The following is a 15,736-nucleotide window of genomic DNA, read 5'->3' on the forward strand; positions in this document are numbered from 1 at the left end:
GGCACGAGAAATGCGAGATCCGCTTCCAAGATAAATCCCAACTCCCGAGTTTTTCCCAATACTCTCAATGCGCGCGAATTGTACATCTGGCGAAGTTCAAGTTTGTGTTAATTTTACGTGTTTTCTACTTTCCAGAAAAAAGGAATTATTGTTTTTTTCGAATCTAGCGACAAGGATTTTCGTCACCGAATAGCCTATTAGAACTTGTCAAATTTTATATATCGCTTTCTGTGGCGTCTGCGCCCAAGATTCTGCGTATTCACACATATCCACGAAGTTAATTTACATACGGCTGACGCTTTTCAAATGTGTATCTTTATATTCTCCCATACGGTCGTATATACCACGAGCGTCTATGATTTTTTTTTTTGCGTCATCGAGGTGTTATTCGCAATCAAGCTTTAAGGCCGCGCAGATTGCGAATAGATGCCTCATTGCTTCTTCTTTTTTTGGTAATTTATCGCTTGCTGAATGCCACGTAATCCTTTTTGTGTATTTTGTCACTGGATATATACAGGCAGTGACTGAAAGATTTGAATATCTTTATGATGCGCAAACCTGTCGCATTATTTACAGATGAAAAAGGTCTTGGCGAATTAATGTACGATACGTATAGTGTTTTATAAGAACGCTAATCAAGTAGCTAAATCTTGCACCAGGGATGTATTTTATCTATGTAGTAAAATAGCCGTCCGAGTAATATTATATCGAAAAAAAAAAAAAAATTCTCGGAAGGAACGAATATATATGTATAAACGTTACAAAATCGCAACATAATGAATCGTACGATGAACCTATAAAGGAAAAATTTCTATCGATTTTAGGAGCGCGCGATCGCACTCGTGCAATTCGATCGTATTGTAAAGGAAAAATCACGATCCGCTCGCTGCGTACACTTGAGTCGGTTGACGATCACGCCCGCCTGGTGCACGCGAATCGACGCGTTTCTTTCGCAAACAGCATTCGCCGCGCGAATCGAAGATGTGACGCAACTTGCACTTTCGCGAGCGGTTTCCGAGGATTTCCGGGAAGCGCGAAATTAGCGGTGGCGCGGCGCCGACGCACAGCCAACGCCGGGCATCCCTTACGTCACGAGAAAGTGTATTTGCAAACGAGATGCTAAAATGCACTGCCAACGCGTTGGCCTGTCGACCGCTATATATGTATATATTCTTGTCTGTCGCGCGAGGACGCCGCGGGACAAGGTCACGGCCGAAATCGAAGAGAAGGAAAACTGTTCCTTGCGCAAGCAGTATGGCCGTCGTGTAGGTGCTCACGACCGCCCGCGTATGATGAATGAGAGAAGCCACTAAGAGGTGCAGCCACATGAAGAATGACTGGACATTCCCTTTTCTTTTCCTTTTTTTTCGTCGTTCGTTTTGTTTGGAAGTTGAGTTTAGCGTACAGCTTCACAGGCTAGTTTTCCGCAGCTGTGTTTGCAGTATCGTCTACAGGTTTTATTATAATTTCGGAGTTGTCTTTCCTATGAAAGTTTATTAATGCATTACAGTTGTATCGCTGTCTCGGATAAAAAATAATAAAACGCTTGAAAAGATTAACCGATAATTTCATCATCTCGCTGTGTAACTGCACATTCAACTTGCTTGAATTTCGTAAGTGGAAAAGTTGACAAAATTTGACACGAAAGCATACACCGGTCGACTTAAAACTCAATCTTGCTTGCCTTTCGTTTTTTTCGTTACAATAACGCTAAAAAAAGACTCTCTGTCTCTTGAAGCGATTACTTAACATGCAAATCGAACATAACAGCGCAACTTCAAAACAGAAAAGAAAGAAAGCAAGCAGGTACGAATGGCAATGAATTGACAAATAGTGAGCATCATCAGCGCGCAGCAAAGCGCAAGTGCGAAGTTGTATGATTTAACGAGCATGGCATACGCCACCGTACATCGAATCTTCGCATGCGCGCGCAGAGGTGCGTTTCCGTCGCGAGTAGAAACAAGTGGCGAGGCTCCGGAGGATGCATTAACAGTTGCGCGCGGCGACGAATGCTTGTATCTTGCGCGCAACGACCATTCCGGAAAAGACAGTGCGCCAGCGAAAAGCGGTATTATACGCCCGCTATAACGGTACACGCACACGACCGACCGAGCGCGCGTGCCTAAGTTAAAAAAAAAAAAAAAAAAAAAAAGAAGCAAAAGAAAGAAAAGAAAATGTTCGTTCGCCAAGTCCGTCGCGCGGAACAAACGAGCATATATATATATACCTTGGCGCGCAGAGGAGGATATGCTCGCGAGCAAAGTGCATCGTACTTTCGTACGCAGCGACGAGTAATCGCTTATTAATTACAAGGAAAAAAAAGAGAAAAAGAGGGTTCGACGTTACGGCCACTTTATGTTGCGTAAAGTCAATTGGCGCAACGAGCTTTTTCTGGGTAGCGTATGTACACAATGAGGTTCGCGGCGCTGCAGGTGCTCGTTTTATGCGCGACGGTATTCGCGCGTTTATGGCTCGATGCGAGCACGTGACTCAACTGGCTGAGACGCGCGGCGGACAGATTTTGCCTGCCGCAGTGAAAGCGCGCCCAGGTTTCGCCAAGAGAGAGAGAGAGAGATGTTTATTGGGCTTTTATTGCCCGCCACTTTGGCTCGTTTCGACGATGAGGATGACGCACTTGAAAGTCCACTTTTACACATTATGCAGCTCGATCCCTCTTTCTTTTTCTTTCCTCGTTCCACGACTTTTCACGTATAATATGCATTCGAATACCCGATGCCGCATTATCAATCAAACAAATGTTATTGCACACACGTGTCGAAACTTAAAAGCGATTAAAAGTACACAAAAGGAGTATCAATTAGTAAACGTATCCGAACGCCTTACGCGGGCTGGATGAATCGCATCGCAAGTTTTCTCACGGATCGACCGACATACGCAATAACTCATTCCATCATCAACAACGCAAAAGAAAAAAAAAAGAACTTTTTCGTTATAGACACCGGTGAACCCGACTGGCAAAAAAATCAAGACGTTACAGCTCGCAATTTGACTGCTGATCAATCTCTCTGTACACATTGAAGCCGCAAGTGCCAATCGCCGAAATGGAATTATATATTCATAACGTATGCCAAGCGACGGCTAATACGCGTCCGAGTGAGAAAAACCGGTCTCTGACATTGCTCGGGGGATCCCCACTCGTGCATGTGTGTTTCAGTGCTTGGAAGTTGCGCAATGTTCGCATAATGAGAAAATATGCGGACGGTCGGCATAGTGGCTTGTGCCCGCGGTGCGCATGCAATATCGAAAGTTTCGGCCTGTCGGTTGCCGCGGTGCGCCGTGCGGCGACGCTCACGATTGAAATCGTAATTATCGATGAGAGGCATTGCGAATTTTGCAACGTTAACTTTTCCGTTTTATTTCTTTTTTCTTTTTTTTCTTTTTTTTTCGTTTCCTTTTTCAATTTCGTATCGGTAAATATAATTTTCGTCAGTTCGGACGATCATCGTTGCCGATGCGCGCCCATCTGTACATCAGCTGACACATGAATAATCCATCAGCTCTCAGAAATTGAAGGTATAGAGTTGTAGATTCGCCAGCGGGAAGAAAAGAAATTGCGCGGTAAACATTGTAATGATTGCTCGCGCTCTTTTCCGCGCTGCTTTCAGCGCGCGCATAGATAGCGTCTGTTCATTAAATGCTCGCTAAAATAGCAGAGACGCCGGCTAATTAGATTTAATTGACAATTAGCGCGGATGTATAATCCTCGAGGTTACGCACGCGCCTCCTTCATTTCCAAAGAACGGCATGAGCATTTCGCGCGCGCGCGCGCGCCTTGCAAAACGGACACGTGGCAGACTACACTGACAGTAATGTATAGGAGAGCTGACTGAAAAAAAGTGCGACACGCTCTTCATGCAAAACGCTTCTAGATTTTCGAGTCAGCTTCACTCATGACGGATCGTCTTTTCATTCTTTCTTTTTCTTTTTTTTGTAGTCGTTCTATGACGTTTCTGAATAATCGTTATCGCTCGCAACACAATGTCGTTTGTTATCGATTAACGCTGTAGGCACAAACTAGACGCGAATAGTAGTGGACAATACTCGTTGGAGAGTGATTTACGCGGGTTTTCTCGTCCAAATAATTTTGCGCACACTTGTACGCATTTCTCTAGATGACTTTCAAACAATTTCAAATGTATGATGCGCTGCACTTGCGATCATCACAGCACAATAAATAAGCATAAATATTTTGTGAAATCCATGAAGTGTCAGGAAGATGAATGTGCAGAGGATACCGCGCGCATAGAAAAGACAGTGAACTTTAATATCTCACCTCGACCCTCAGAGTAAATATTTCTCCGAGGAAAATTTTCTTGTCGATATTCGATCAAAACGTACAAACGAACTGATGACTCAATTTTGACTTCGAGAAAGGTCCTTGGCATCCTCTCATAATATACGAAACTGGCGATTATCGATATTTCGAAGCATAAACCGCTTAATACTTTAAGAGACCAAACATGCCAAGTAAAAGAAGTAGAAGCAGAAGAGGAGAGGAAGACGCGAAAAAAGAGCGACGTAAAAATCAGAGATCGAAAATAAATAATCTTCGCTATCTCTAGGCCGCGGCGGCAGACTACGTCTACAGAGGTTAACGTCCCAATAAATTCTCGTCGTTCATATAACGCAGGGTTGCGCGTTCTCATCGAGAGCGAAGCTGCCGGCGCTTTTGGTATTGTGCAAAAGAAACTAATGAAAGTGCGCCTGTACCTATATAATAGCCAACTCAACGACGTGCCAAGACAGCTTATCGTTAAAAATATCAAGGTGAAATCCCTTTTAAATATAGATAGCCGTTTAGAACTTGGTTACTTAAAGATTAACGCTTTAATGCTTGCCATTTATATGTATTTTACGGTTTCGCTAACGAGCTAACCCTAAGTACAAATTAGTCTTTTAGCGACGAGAGAGAAAAGCCACAGAAGACCACTAGTGGAAGAGCGTTAGGGGATATCCCCGTTGTGACCTCAGAAAAATGCCTACCTGCCTGGAACCACGAAAAAAAGCCAAGGCAGTGCGCGCCCCCTCATGCTACATTTACACGTGAGCCTTGTAGCGGCGACGACAGGATGAGGAACAGGTAGAGCGAGACCGTTGCTGCTGCCTCGACTGCGCGCGAGAAAGAGAAAGCTAAGGAACGCGTCGAGGAAATTGCCCCCCTCGTTGTGTCTGCATGTGTGCGCGCACCATACAGAGAGAGAGAGAGAGAGAGAGAGAGAGAGAGAGACAGAAACAGAGGTCCGATCAAGATGGAAAAACAGCCGGATTCCCCTGCTCGTGTGTGTGTGTGCTCCGAGACGGATCGAGAATGAGATGCACGCTTATGCATGCGCCAACCAAGAAGAGAGAAACAGCCAGTGCTTATGACCACGTGCGTTTATTTGTTCACTGCAAGCTCGCATCAATTATTTAATAGCGAATGTACCTTATATGTTTGTTAATTTGCGTACAACCATATCGTTAGGTTTCGCTCATTGCTCTGATGTTTCCGACTTGAACTTTTTTCGTCTTAACGCAATGTCGAACTAAAGGTCAAAATGTTCCGTCACAACGATCGCGAAACTAACAACACAGCCACGCTATCAAACAGAAAAGCTAGTTCTTTTGTGTATTAGTTGAACGAGGGGCAGCGTTATTGGAGAATCAATAAATTCGATGTGTGTGTCAGGTGCGAATTGTACTGCCTCGAAAACGAAGAGGCGGAGGAAGCATTGGTTATACACTTATGCTTGCGCGCATGGAAATCTATCGATAGCGTTATCTAAATAATATTCGCTGCTACTCACCGACAACTGCCTTGGCAAATATCTGCAACAATTACATTGATCTACAAGTGCGAATCCGCGAGTAAACGAGAACAGGCGCAAGCGTGGAAAGCTGACGAGTAAGGATCAGCTATGTAATAAGGATGAGTCAGGAATTGAGCAGAGCTAACAGCTTATGGCGCTGGCACCTTGTCGGCATATCGACGACGGACAGTGTCTCGCGCGCGCGCGGACAGCACAGCGAGCCTTTCCCTTCTTCGGATCTGTATACATACTCTCTCTTCGTGCGCACACGGCATGTTTCCACCGAAGCCGACGACCTCGCTACGTATTCCAAAAATCGGAGCGCCAACATAAGCTCCGCTCTTAACCAGTCCCCCCCTCTCGCTCTCTCTCTCTCTCTCTCTCTCCAACGTTGTCTCTACCAGAGTGAGCGAACGACAGAGAGAATTGGCCTGTTGGGGAGCTTTCGAGTGTAGGCACGAGGACGTAGAACTCTTGTAGATATACAGCAACAGCAGCGGCAACCATTTTAGCGTGTGCGGCAGTGTAGCCGTGCAGGTAGAGGGAGCGAGAGAGCGCCGTCAGGTAAAAGGTGTGTGAGCGAGAGAGAGAGCGAGAAAGAGCTCTCGGGAAGGAGAGAGCGCCGTCGTGGACACAGACAGTCGGCGCTGCGCAGTCGCCAGGTGAGCACCGACGCGCCGGTCTCGCTAACTCTCTATCTTTCTCTTTTTCTGTCTTGCTCGCTCTTCCGCTACCGTCGCTTCGACTTTTCGCAAGAGAGACTAACGCTACAAGTAACAGGTAGCTCTCCCAAGTATCGACTGTCTCTCTTAGTCGGTCTGTCTGTTATTCGTATCCGTGATCGAGGCGCGCGCGAGTGTGACAGCAATCGAGCAACGAACTGTACACGAATTACACTACGGAAGGAACAAAACGGCAGCTCACCCCGTGTATGTGCGTGATGATCATAACCTCAAAATCGTCGACGGCCGTTACCTGCCGACTCACCTGAGTCGCTTCTCAATACGCACGGGAGATTGTCGCCTCGAGGCAGCAGACGTCGCGGCGCTCGCTCTCAGGCTCTCATTCTGACAAAATGCTTGGCTGCTGCAGTGCACAGGTGTGACAAGTGTTTGTTCCCACGCGCGTGCTGTTCCAACAAGTTGTTGTTGCCGCGGTACACACGAAGAGCTGCGTTGTGCCTTGCGCTCCCTCTCCTCTTCGTCCCGCCGTCGAGATGCAGGTGACCGCCGGAACCATGGGACCGACTCACCTCGTGGCCCTTTACGTGGCCACTGCCGGTTTGCAGGGTAACGCGCTTGGTACCGACGAGGAAGAAATCACGCTACTTTGTTACGTACTCATCGATGCCCTTCAAAACAAAGTAAGTTCATGATTTATTCTCGATACATAGCGTATCGCGGTATATACATGTACCCGAGACTTTATGATGCGGATGTACAGTATGACCGAGGAAAAACTTTGATTTCCTTTTATTGTGCGTGCGTGCGCGAAGGATAATTACGCAGATGGATGAGTGCTAGCAGGGTGCTATTTTTTTTGGCCTTTCCAAGTTTTGCACTTCCTTTTCTCTTTCGGAGTTCAGGTTATTCTGGCTTATGACTTAATTGATGGTCGATTTCAGAGCAACGGGCATTTCGAGATTTCGATAAAGATAAACATTGACGTTCTGCGAAATTCCTTACAGTTGTTTACCTCAAAGTCACTTAAAAGTGATTTACAATGTATTTACGACATTTCAATAACAATCATAATCTGTTACTGCAGTAGAGTATATTCAATGTCGATCTGATATTTTCAAATAATGTTTCCAATATTGACTGGTACTTTCGTTTATTTAAAACAATATTAGCTTAGCGATGAAGAAATTACGTTGAAAAATCTTTATAACATCGGTTCCACACAATTTTAGACGAAAATAACGGAATAAACGCTTTGATATTCGCGTACAAAACACCTGCTTATTTCGAAGCGATTATCCTGATAACATGAATAAATACTCGAATTAGAAATAAGATTTATGCGTTTGTGTAGCTGGAGGTTTTCTTAACGATCAACCAAGTCTCAAAGAATATATTTTGTGAGAAGATTTAATCCTGAAGAGCAAAAAAGAACATTTCAATAGTGAATTCGTATCATTTCTGCTACTATACAAATTTAGGTAGAGATAAGCTTTACGTCAGTATCATTCGCTCACTGTAATCGTTAATCCTCTATCATACAAAATAAATTATTCCGATTTTTCCTTAAGGCAATTGTGGCATAAAAACTTTTGCTGTAATAGTATTATTTGATAATAGAAGTCAATAGATGTTACAGATAAATTTAAAGATAAGATTGAGGGCTTTCATATCGCGGCTCCAAACAATGCCATTATCATTAACATACCGATGTTCATCTTTTTTTAACACATCGGAAAAATAATGCAAACGTATAACGTGGCTAAATCGAAACACACAACAATTGTCACAGTGATTCCGTTATATTTTTCAAACAGAACGTTAATTTATAATTGGATTAATAAATAAACAATACTGTTATTAATGTACTCGCAGACACTGTACATCGGTAATTAAAAAATGTATTGAATTCATGTTGCAACAACAAAACCTTAGCATTATATGAATAAAAGAAGATGAAAAAAATGATTTGCTAGACATTTTTGAATCTCACGAATGACATATAATGCTGAATAAGTTATAGGTTAAACTGGTATTTGGCATTGTAAAAGCTGGAAATTTTGACGAGCATGAAAGATTTGCATATGTCTGCCACTTTTAAGTATATATTTTTCAAAGTGCTTAGCAAAGTGCGTCTAGAGATTTGGAAACTTAATATCGTTATGTCGAAAATGTTTGTTCGAGCTTGATTAACAACTATGGAAAATAAATTCAAAATAAAAAAATTAAGACATACTAATAGTAGCACGAAAATCTTTATAAATTACAAAATACTTTTCGATAAGACAATTTACTAAATCTAGCATAAAGTCATTAACTAGAACGGAAAATTAGGGTTCATTCTGCTCCTTGCGCGTTCACAATAATTTCCAAAGGAAGACGAAAGAGGGAGGGAGAGAGAGAGAGAGAGAGAGAGAGAGAGAGAGAGAGAGAGAGAGAGAGAGAGAGAGAGAGAGAGAGAGAGAGAGAGAGAGAGAAAGTCGCAGTGTCAAAAACGAGTCACGTCGTTCTTCCTTCTACTTATATCTGCGATTTTGCCTTGTAGCGAACTAACTCGGATATATCGCGAAAACCACATGCATTCTCCGCCGACATAAATTAAGGACGGCAAAGATCCTCTTCCACGCATCTCGCATGCACGCAGCATCGAGCCACGCTCGCACACACGCGCACGCACACACATGTGCGTAGCCTGCTCAACACGGATATACGTTTAAAGGTGTTCGTGTGCCTACAACCGGCTTTGCTCCCTTTCCTTTTGTATATGTACCCCGAAAAATCATTCCGAAGGCAGATACTTCTTCAAACGAGATTATGCTCCTTCTCGCTTCAACTTTTTCTTCTTCGCTTGGTTTCGTCTCTAATTGACTTTGATTGCCAAAGCTATAAAAGAGTTGGCTATGAATTTGGAAAGCAGGAATTCACGAATTTGTTTTCGTGGATTCTCTTGCGGAATGCCGAGCATAGGAACGTAACGGCCCATCGTGGCACGCAATTCGCTTTTTTAAATAACGGCAGATTGTCAAGCAAAGTAATTGATGGTCTGTGAGACAAGAGGTAGAGCACAACTTTGTACTTTGATTCCCATCAACCAGAGAGGTCGTAACGATACAGACAGAAAAGCGCTCGTCCAGCAGAAATTACAAAGTCATCAGCAGAGGCAACAACGCACGTAATAATAACAGCAGCGCCGGCGTGGTAATTAAAGCGTTACGTCAGTCGTCGGCGGCGCGATAAACGAAAAACTCTGTCGCGTTTCTCGCGATTCCGGAGACGAGATTCCGTGCAGCGTCGCGCGGGAGCCATTGTTTTTTGTCAGCTTCGCGCGCACGACACATCTCAGTGAAGGCGGAGCTCTGTGCTATACATGGCGCCCTCGGAAGGTCGTGTTCCGTTCTGCACTCTCCTATACTTTCTCGCGCTCACTGCAGGAAACACGTGTGCGCTCGGCTCCTGTCTGCGTGTACATACGTCGACAGTAGATTCTTGCGCTTGGATCAGTCTACTGACTTTTCGTTAATGGATTTCAATCGATATCATTTGTTTTTTGTCCAGCAATTCCTTTATTCATCAACCTAAGCTTATCAGCCTTTCATCGTACAATTCTAAATGTTATTGTTTCTACCATTTGTGGAGAATTTCATCGATTCCAATAACGCAATAACCCAATTTATGAAGAACTCATTGATTTTCATTAAAGTAACTTGAACTGATTCAAAATTATTGTGAGGAATTCGAACGTTTAACAATGCTTAATTACAACTTGAGTTCCAAATTAATTAATCCATTTCACTTCAACTCGTTGAAAGGGATGTTAATGTTCAAGAAAGCTCTAATTTTCATCTTCGTACTCAGTATCAATGTTGTAATTTGTACGTTGATACATCAGCATGACGAGTAAATCGAGAAGATATTACTTTCAGATGCTGAAGTACAACGAAGCCACGTACGAGGTGTGATTTATACAAGTGATTTATTCCACACTTTGCGTCAATCAACCAGTTTTATGTCAATTTTTTTCTTACTCGCCAAAGGGGTTTTAAAATCAACGCGCATTCGGGTTTCTATGAATACTTTACGACTGCAATTACTTTGATGAAAAAAAATCTCTTAATGTGACATTTGCCAACAAGGGTCAAGCTTCCTTTTATCTCTGCAAACTTATCGATAAATTTTGCTGATTCACCGTCGATTAGATTGACATTAACTTTTAATCAATCAAGTATTTTTTTTTTCGAGCAAAGCATTTTAGTATTAACAAAGGCATAAAAACAATTGGAAGAAAATTGCAATATTAAGCTGTTTTTGAAGATGGAAAGATGTGGAAGCAGGTAAAATAGGCATTAGTCAAGCGAGAATTAGAACTGCTATCAGCTTCACGGCTGCCGATGGTATATATACCTCGCGAGCTATCGCCGAATCGTGGCTCTTTTTGTTCCTTTATCTATACAAACATACTGACGAGGTAGATAAGACGTGATCGGCATACACACGAATACATTGAAATAAATGTCAAAGCTCACCACACAACAGAGAACCAGTCGAAGCGGGGATCGACCGCTATGGAAAATCCGAACATCGATACGCGCAGACGAAAGTAGCGGCATTGTGCGCCGATGACTGAGCGCGGAGGCGCTCGTTCACGCGGTTTCCCAACCCCGTCAGTGAGCTAAGCGTGCAAATCGGAATCGGGACCCGTCCATCGCTTCTCCCGCTCGCGAGCGGCTACTTTTGCACCTCTCTCCCTCGCTCTCGCGTAGGCATATATACGAGAACAACGATAGCTATCTACAAGCGAGCTTGTACTTACAGCGAAGCGTCACTGCGCCTATATACCTACCCGCGAATTCCTCAGCGGGCCGTTTGAGAGAGCAGCTTCGCATAATCATTGCCGAGGATCTCAAACCACTCAGCTCTCTCTCTCTCTCTCCCTCGCTTTATCTCTCTCATGCTGTGCCTCTATAACGGCTGCAAGGGCCTCGAGATTCGCCCGATCGATTTCCTTTCTCTCATTCGTTTGTTTATCATCTCACTTCCGGATGTTGCTGCCTTTCCGTTTCGGGAGCTGGCTGTGCTTCGACGGTAGACCTCAATGTTAACGCGTTCGCCAGATCATCTATCTCCTGCCTGCTAGAGAGCTTCTTTGGTTGTCGCGTACGCCGCCGCGCGATTCGGCTTGAGTAATTATTCCGCGCGGTATAATGGCCTGCCTTACTTTTCCATTGAAAAGTCAAGGCTCGAAAGGAGTTGCGAACGCACGCGGATTGCTAAATTGAGCTGTCCTGCTTGCGTCATTACATACCTCCGGTCATTCGCTAAATTGTAGAGCAGAGTATCTACGGGAAACGCCGTAACGCACGCCACCTCCGAGAAATCTCGCGCTTCGCAAGTGTCGGCGCGAGTCGCGAAGCGTGCGCTCTGCCAAGTCTTTCTCGTCATTTGGCTTTGGTTTTCCACACGCAAGCAGAAAATTATGAACGACAGGCGTGTCACGATGAAAAGCCACGCGCAGAAAGAAAGCATTTGGTTTAGACAATGCTGTCCACGTATGTGACAGAGTTAAGGCTACGTACGTTGACTTGAAAGTGCTGCGGCTGAATCCTTGTCAGGCGGCCAAGAGGAAAACAAGTTTTTTTTTCTTTTTTTTGCTTTTTTTTCTTTAGAAGCTCGTCGAGAAAGTTCCTGCGTATAACTTTTGCTACGCGAACACACAGACTTTGTTTGAACATTCGCGGTATTTCTGCGATCGAGCTCCGAATTCGCAATGTTTATGAGAGACGAACGTTGATTTTACGAATAGCCTCCTCGCGTCGGTAGTTGGCGGACGGAAGTGAAACGAGATGAGAAGACAAGTCGTTCGCGCATAATGTTTAATTTGCTCTCGAAAGCAGCAGCAGCCCCAGGTAGCGAAGTTCCTTGCTTTGAATTTTGTATGGCTCTCGCAAGCTATAATAATGGAGAGAGCATTGTATGGCGCGTGCTGCTTGGCTTCTTTGGCTTGTCATTCGCGACTTATTTAGAAATCTTACGAAGGACTTTCATGGAAAACTAACGTCCAAATGCCAGCGTTCTTTTTCTTTTCATTCTTTTGCCGTAGAGTTCATTACTTCGATAATTTAGTTGCTCCAATTTATTTAATATAAGCGGTTAGCATTGAAAAGAAATTACCGTCGATTGTTTAATTGTTGGAAAAAAGTTCACTCTTCTGGCAAATGGTTCCGCTCGGAACAATTACAACATTGCGACCAATAATTATCCTTCGTACTTTTTTCAAAATACCAAGGCCGCGGGCGCGACGGAAAATGTTTCCTTTTTTATTCGGTTGATATTTGCATCACGAACGAACTCAAACAGCTCAATCATCACATCTAAAATGAGCATCAAAACGCGCTATAAAAAAAGCTGCATAATGTTATTCCACGCGAGTAGAGAGCAGCTTTGACGTCAATTACAATAAAACAATTCTGACTCCGTAATCAAGTCTCTCCGTCTGGACTTCTCGTAATAAACACTTGCACTTGGTAAACTACCTTGATCTGTTAACCTCGGGACCGAGAAACTTGCATTTCAAACGACCACACTTTACTCGTCTCCACGTGTTCACATCACATGTACATAATTATTATCTGTCGCAGCGAAGTGCCGAATTTTTCTTCTTCGCGATCTGCTGCAAGTGAACGTATGAATAATGCAAGGACGCGCAGTTTTGCTGATTGAGATTTCTAATCAATCCTAGTCGCGTCACTTCGCGCTAATATTTAGAAGCGATGCTGCTACTGTGTGTGTGTGTGTGTGTGTGATGCGCTTTTTTGCCTTTTTTGTGTATACCTTCCGTTTCAATGAGTGATAGGTGACGGGGAAAACATGCGATTCCATTTGATATTTTTGCAATCGATCAACGTGTCAGTCCAAGCTTGTTTTCTGCCAAGACATCGGCATTATTTATCTTTATCTCTTTTTTCACTTTTTTTCATTCGTCGAACCAAACGATTTACGTTCACAGTGTCTAACTCGTTCTCGCGCGAGTATTTTGGTTTCTTCAATTTTTTATTTCTTTTGCAACATAATTACGTGACGTTGTTTCGAAACGTGGTTTCCTGTGCCGTACGTGTGTGTCTGCTTTGAGTATCGTTTTTGCACGCCGAAGCATTAGCCTGATTCACGCTGTCGATCTTACATATGAATTTCTTATTGAAAACGTTTATATATACGCATGATCAAATTGTCTTCGTTGAGAATGATCATTCAACCAACGACGCATCTTTTCCTTTCTTAGCGTGGTAAAATTTGGATAATTAATCATAGCTCGCCGACTGCTGCCACGACGCCGCGCATGGCGTAGCTTCGAGAAACGGTACTTTTACTATGGCGTCTGCGCTAAAGCTCCATAATTATCCTTCATCAAGTTGTCGCTTCAGAGACATGAAAATTTCGCGCGAGCACGCTCACTTCCATTCTTACTTTAACGTAAATATAATTAACTGGATTGCTGGGCTTTTTTCTTTCATTTATACGATGGGAAAGGTGCAATTTGTGGGTTTCTAATGCCTCAGAAATCAAAGCACGACGGAATGCGTGTAATTAAAACAATGAAAATATCGAAGAAGAGAGAATCGCTACGGAAACTTTTCGACGATTGACGCGGACGGTGCACGCGGTGAATGAACACGTATACATATATAAAGCAATAAACTCCAGTAGCGCTGAGGTATTTTTTATCTCGGTCTTGTTTGAGCACCGCATAGAATGCAAACCAGTGAAATTGCGCGCTCGGTGGAAAATTTAATCTTGCCTTTACCTCCGAGCGGATGCTAATGTCTGCTTATTAGACGGTACACGCCGGTCAATTATCTTCTCTCCGTCTGCCTCTGTGTACGTATATCTCGTGTGTCGTATGCCTTCTAGCCGTTATTTCACTTACCTTTGACGTTGGACACTTAGTTTTGGATGGAAATAATTTTCGCTGTCCGGCGGAATACCTGAGAGTTTTGTACGCTACTCGTGAGTTATTACGTTTCTTACACGTGTATTTTAAATTCTACGACTGCTCCGATGGCAAGATAAAAAATTCTGCGCAAAGTTCATGCGAAAAATAAGATAAATCAATGTTCACAACCTTACTTCGTTATGTATTTGTGTCATTAATTCAATAAAAAATCATTTTCACGATAATTCAACATTCTGTTTACGAGAGATGATTCATTACAATTCTACATAAAAACTTACGTGTCTGTGCTGTTAAAACAATTATTCAGGCTGTTGATGAGGAAACGTTTGAAACGTGACTAGGATGCAGATCATTTACTTAAAGTTTATCCAAAAGCACGTTACCAATTTAGGTCATAAATGCAAAAAAGTTTAGATGGCATGCACATCAAGTCTAAAAGTTTTGATTGCCCAATTTGCCAATTTGTTTCATTCTATTCATCGAATAAAAGTTTTTGTTTAAATTTATGATTCACACGTCATAATCTGAACGTTGATCCGAACGTTCTCAAGTTATTTTAGGGTTTAATTATTACATTCAATCATCCTTCAGCTATATTAATATCATAAAAACATTTTCTTTCGAATATGAATAATCTAAAATCTTAATTACTTTGCAGAATTTCTACATCGCGCTTTTTTTTATCGTGCTCTGATAATCATTCCGTGCTAATACAATTACTTAAAATAACTCAATTATAAATTACATGTCGCACGAAGAATCGACTGGTCAAGGTGAAGGTTCATAATCGTACAAATATCTTGAAATTATCAATAACGACCCAATCATATTCACCGACAAGGAGAAGATGTTATTTGCAGCGATATCGCTCGACCAAGTTGCACGGTACATCGTTAATTTTGTAATACGCATCCGACTGCTGTGGGTTTTTGGAGTATACGTGTTGTTAGTTTCGAGCGCACATATCAAGGTGAGATTATATTGACCGAAAGTCATTCGACAACGACGACTGGAAAGTGAATCGTGCGTGTTATGCTCTCATTGTATACAATGTGTTGGGGTCAATGCGGGTTTCGCTGCTTTGGCTTCCGGCCGTGAAGCGCACGCGGGCGGCGCGAACGCGACATCAATAATAAAACCGACAGCTGTAGACGCTGACAAAAGCCCACGACGCGATATCGTCGCGCGGGTTTAATTGGCGCCGTTCGCTCTGAATCGGTCGATTCCATCGCCCTGGAGAATGCCACCTAATTGGCACTGTTGAGAAACTTTCGAGGCGCAACAATTGTGACATTTGC

General features: G+C 43.2%; 1 protein-coding gene across 2 annotated transcripts in view; it reads left to right on the plus strand.

Moving 5' to 3' along the window:
• Positions 1-6,203: 6,203 nt before the first annotated feature.
• Positions 6,204-15,736, plus strand: part of LOC131665263 (RNA-binding protein fusilli) — a 39,696-nt gene continuing 30,163 nt past the window's right edge. Inside the window, exon 1 of one of the 2 annotated variants that reach the window (XM_058937037.1) lies at positions 6,204-7,173. In XM_058937037.1, coding sequence (XP_058793020.1) covers positions 7,027-7,173 — 147 coding nt within the window. In that variant the 5' untranslated portion in view covers positions 6,204-7,026. The remainder of the gene's footprint in view (positions 7,174-15,736) is intronic. The other variant, XM_058937038.1, reaches the window with a different exon arrangement.

This window comes from Phymastichus coffea, unplaced genomic scaffold (genome assembly GCF_024137745.1).
Source record: "Phymastichus coffea isolate CEN01 unplaced genomic scaffold, Cenicafe_Pcof_1.1 PCOF00048, whole genome shotgun sequence".
In the NCBI taxonomy this organism is placed as follows: Eukaryota; Metazoa; Arthropoda; class Insecta; order Hymenoptera; family Eulophidae; genus Phymastichus; species Phymastichus coffea.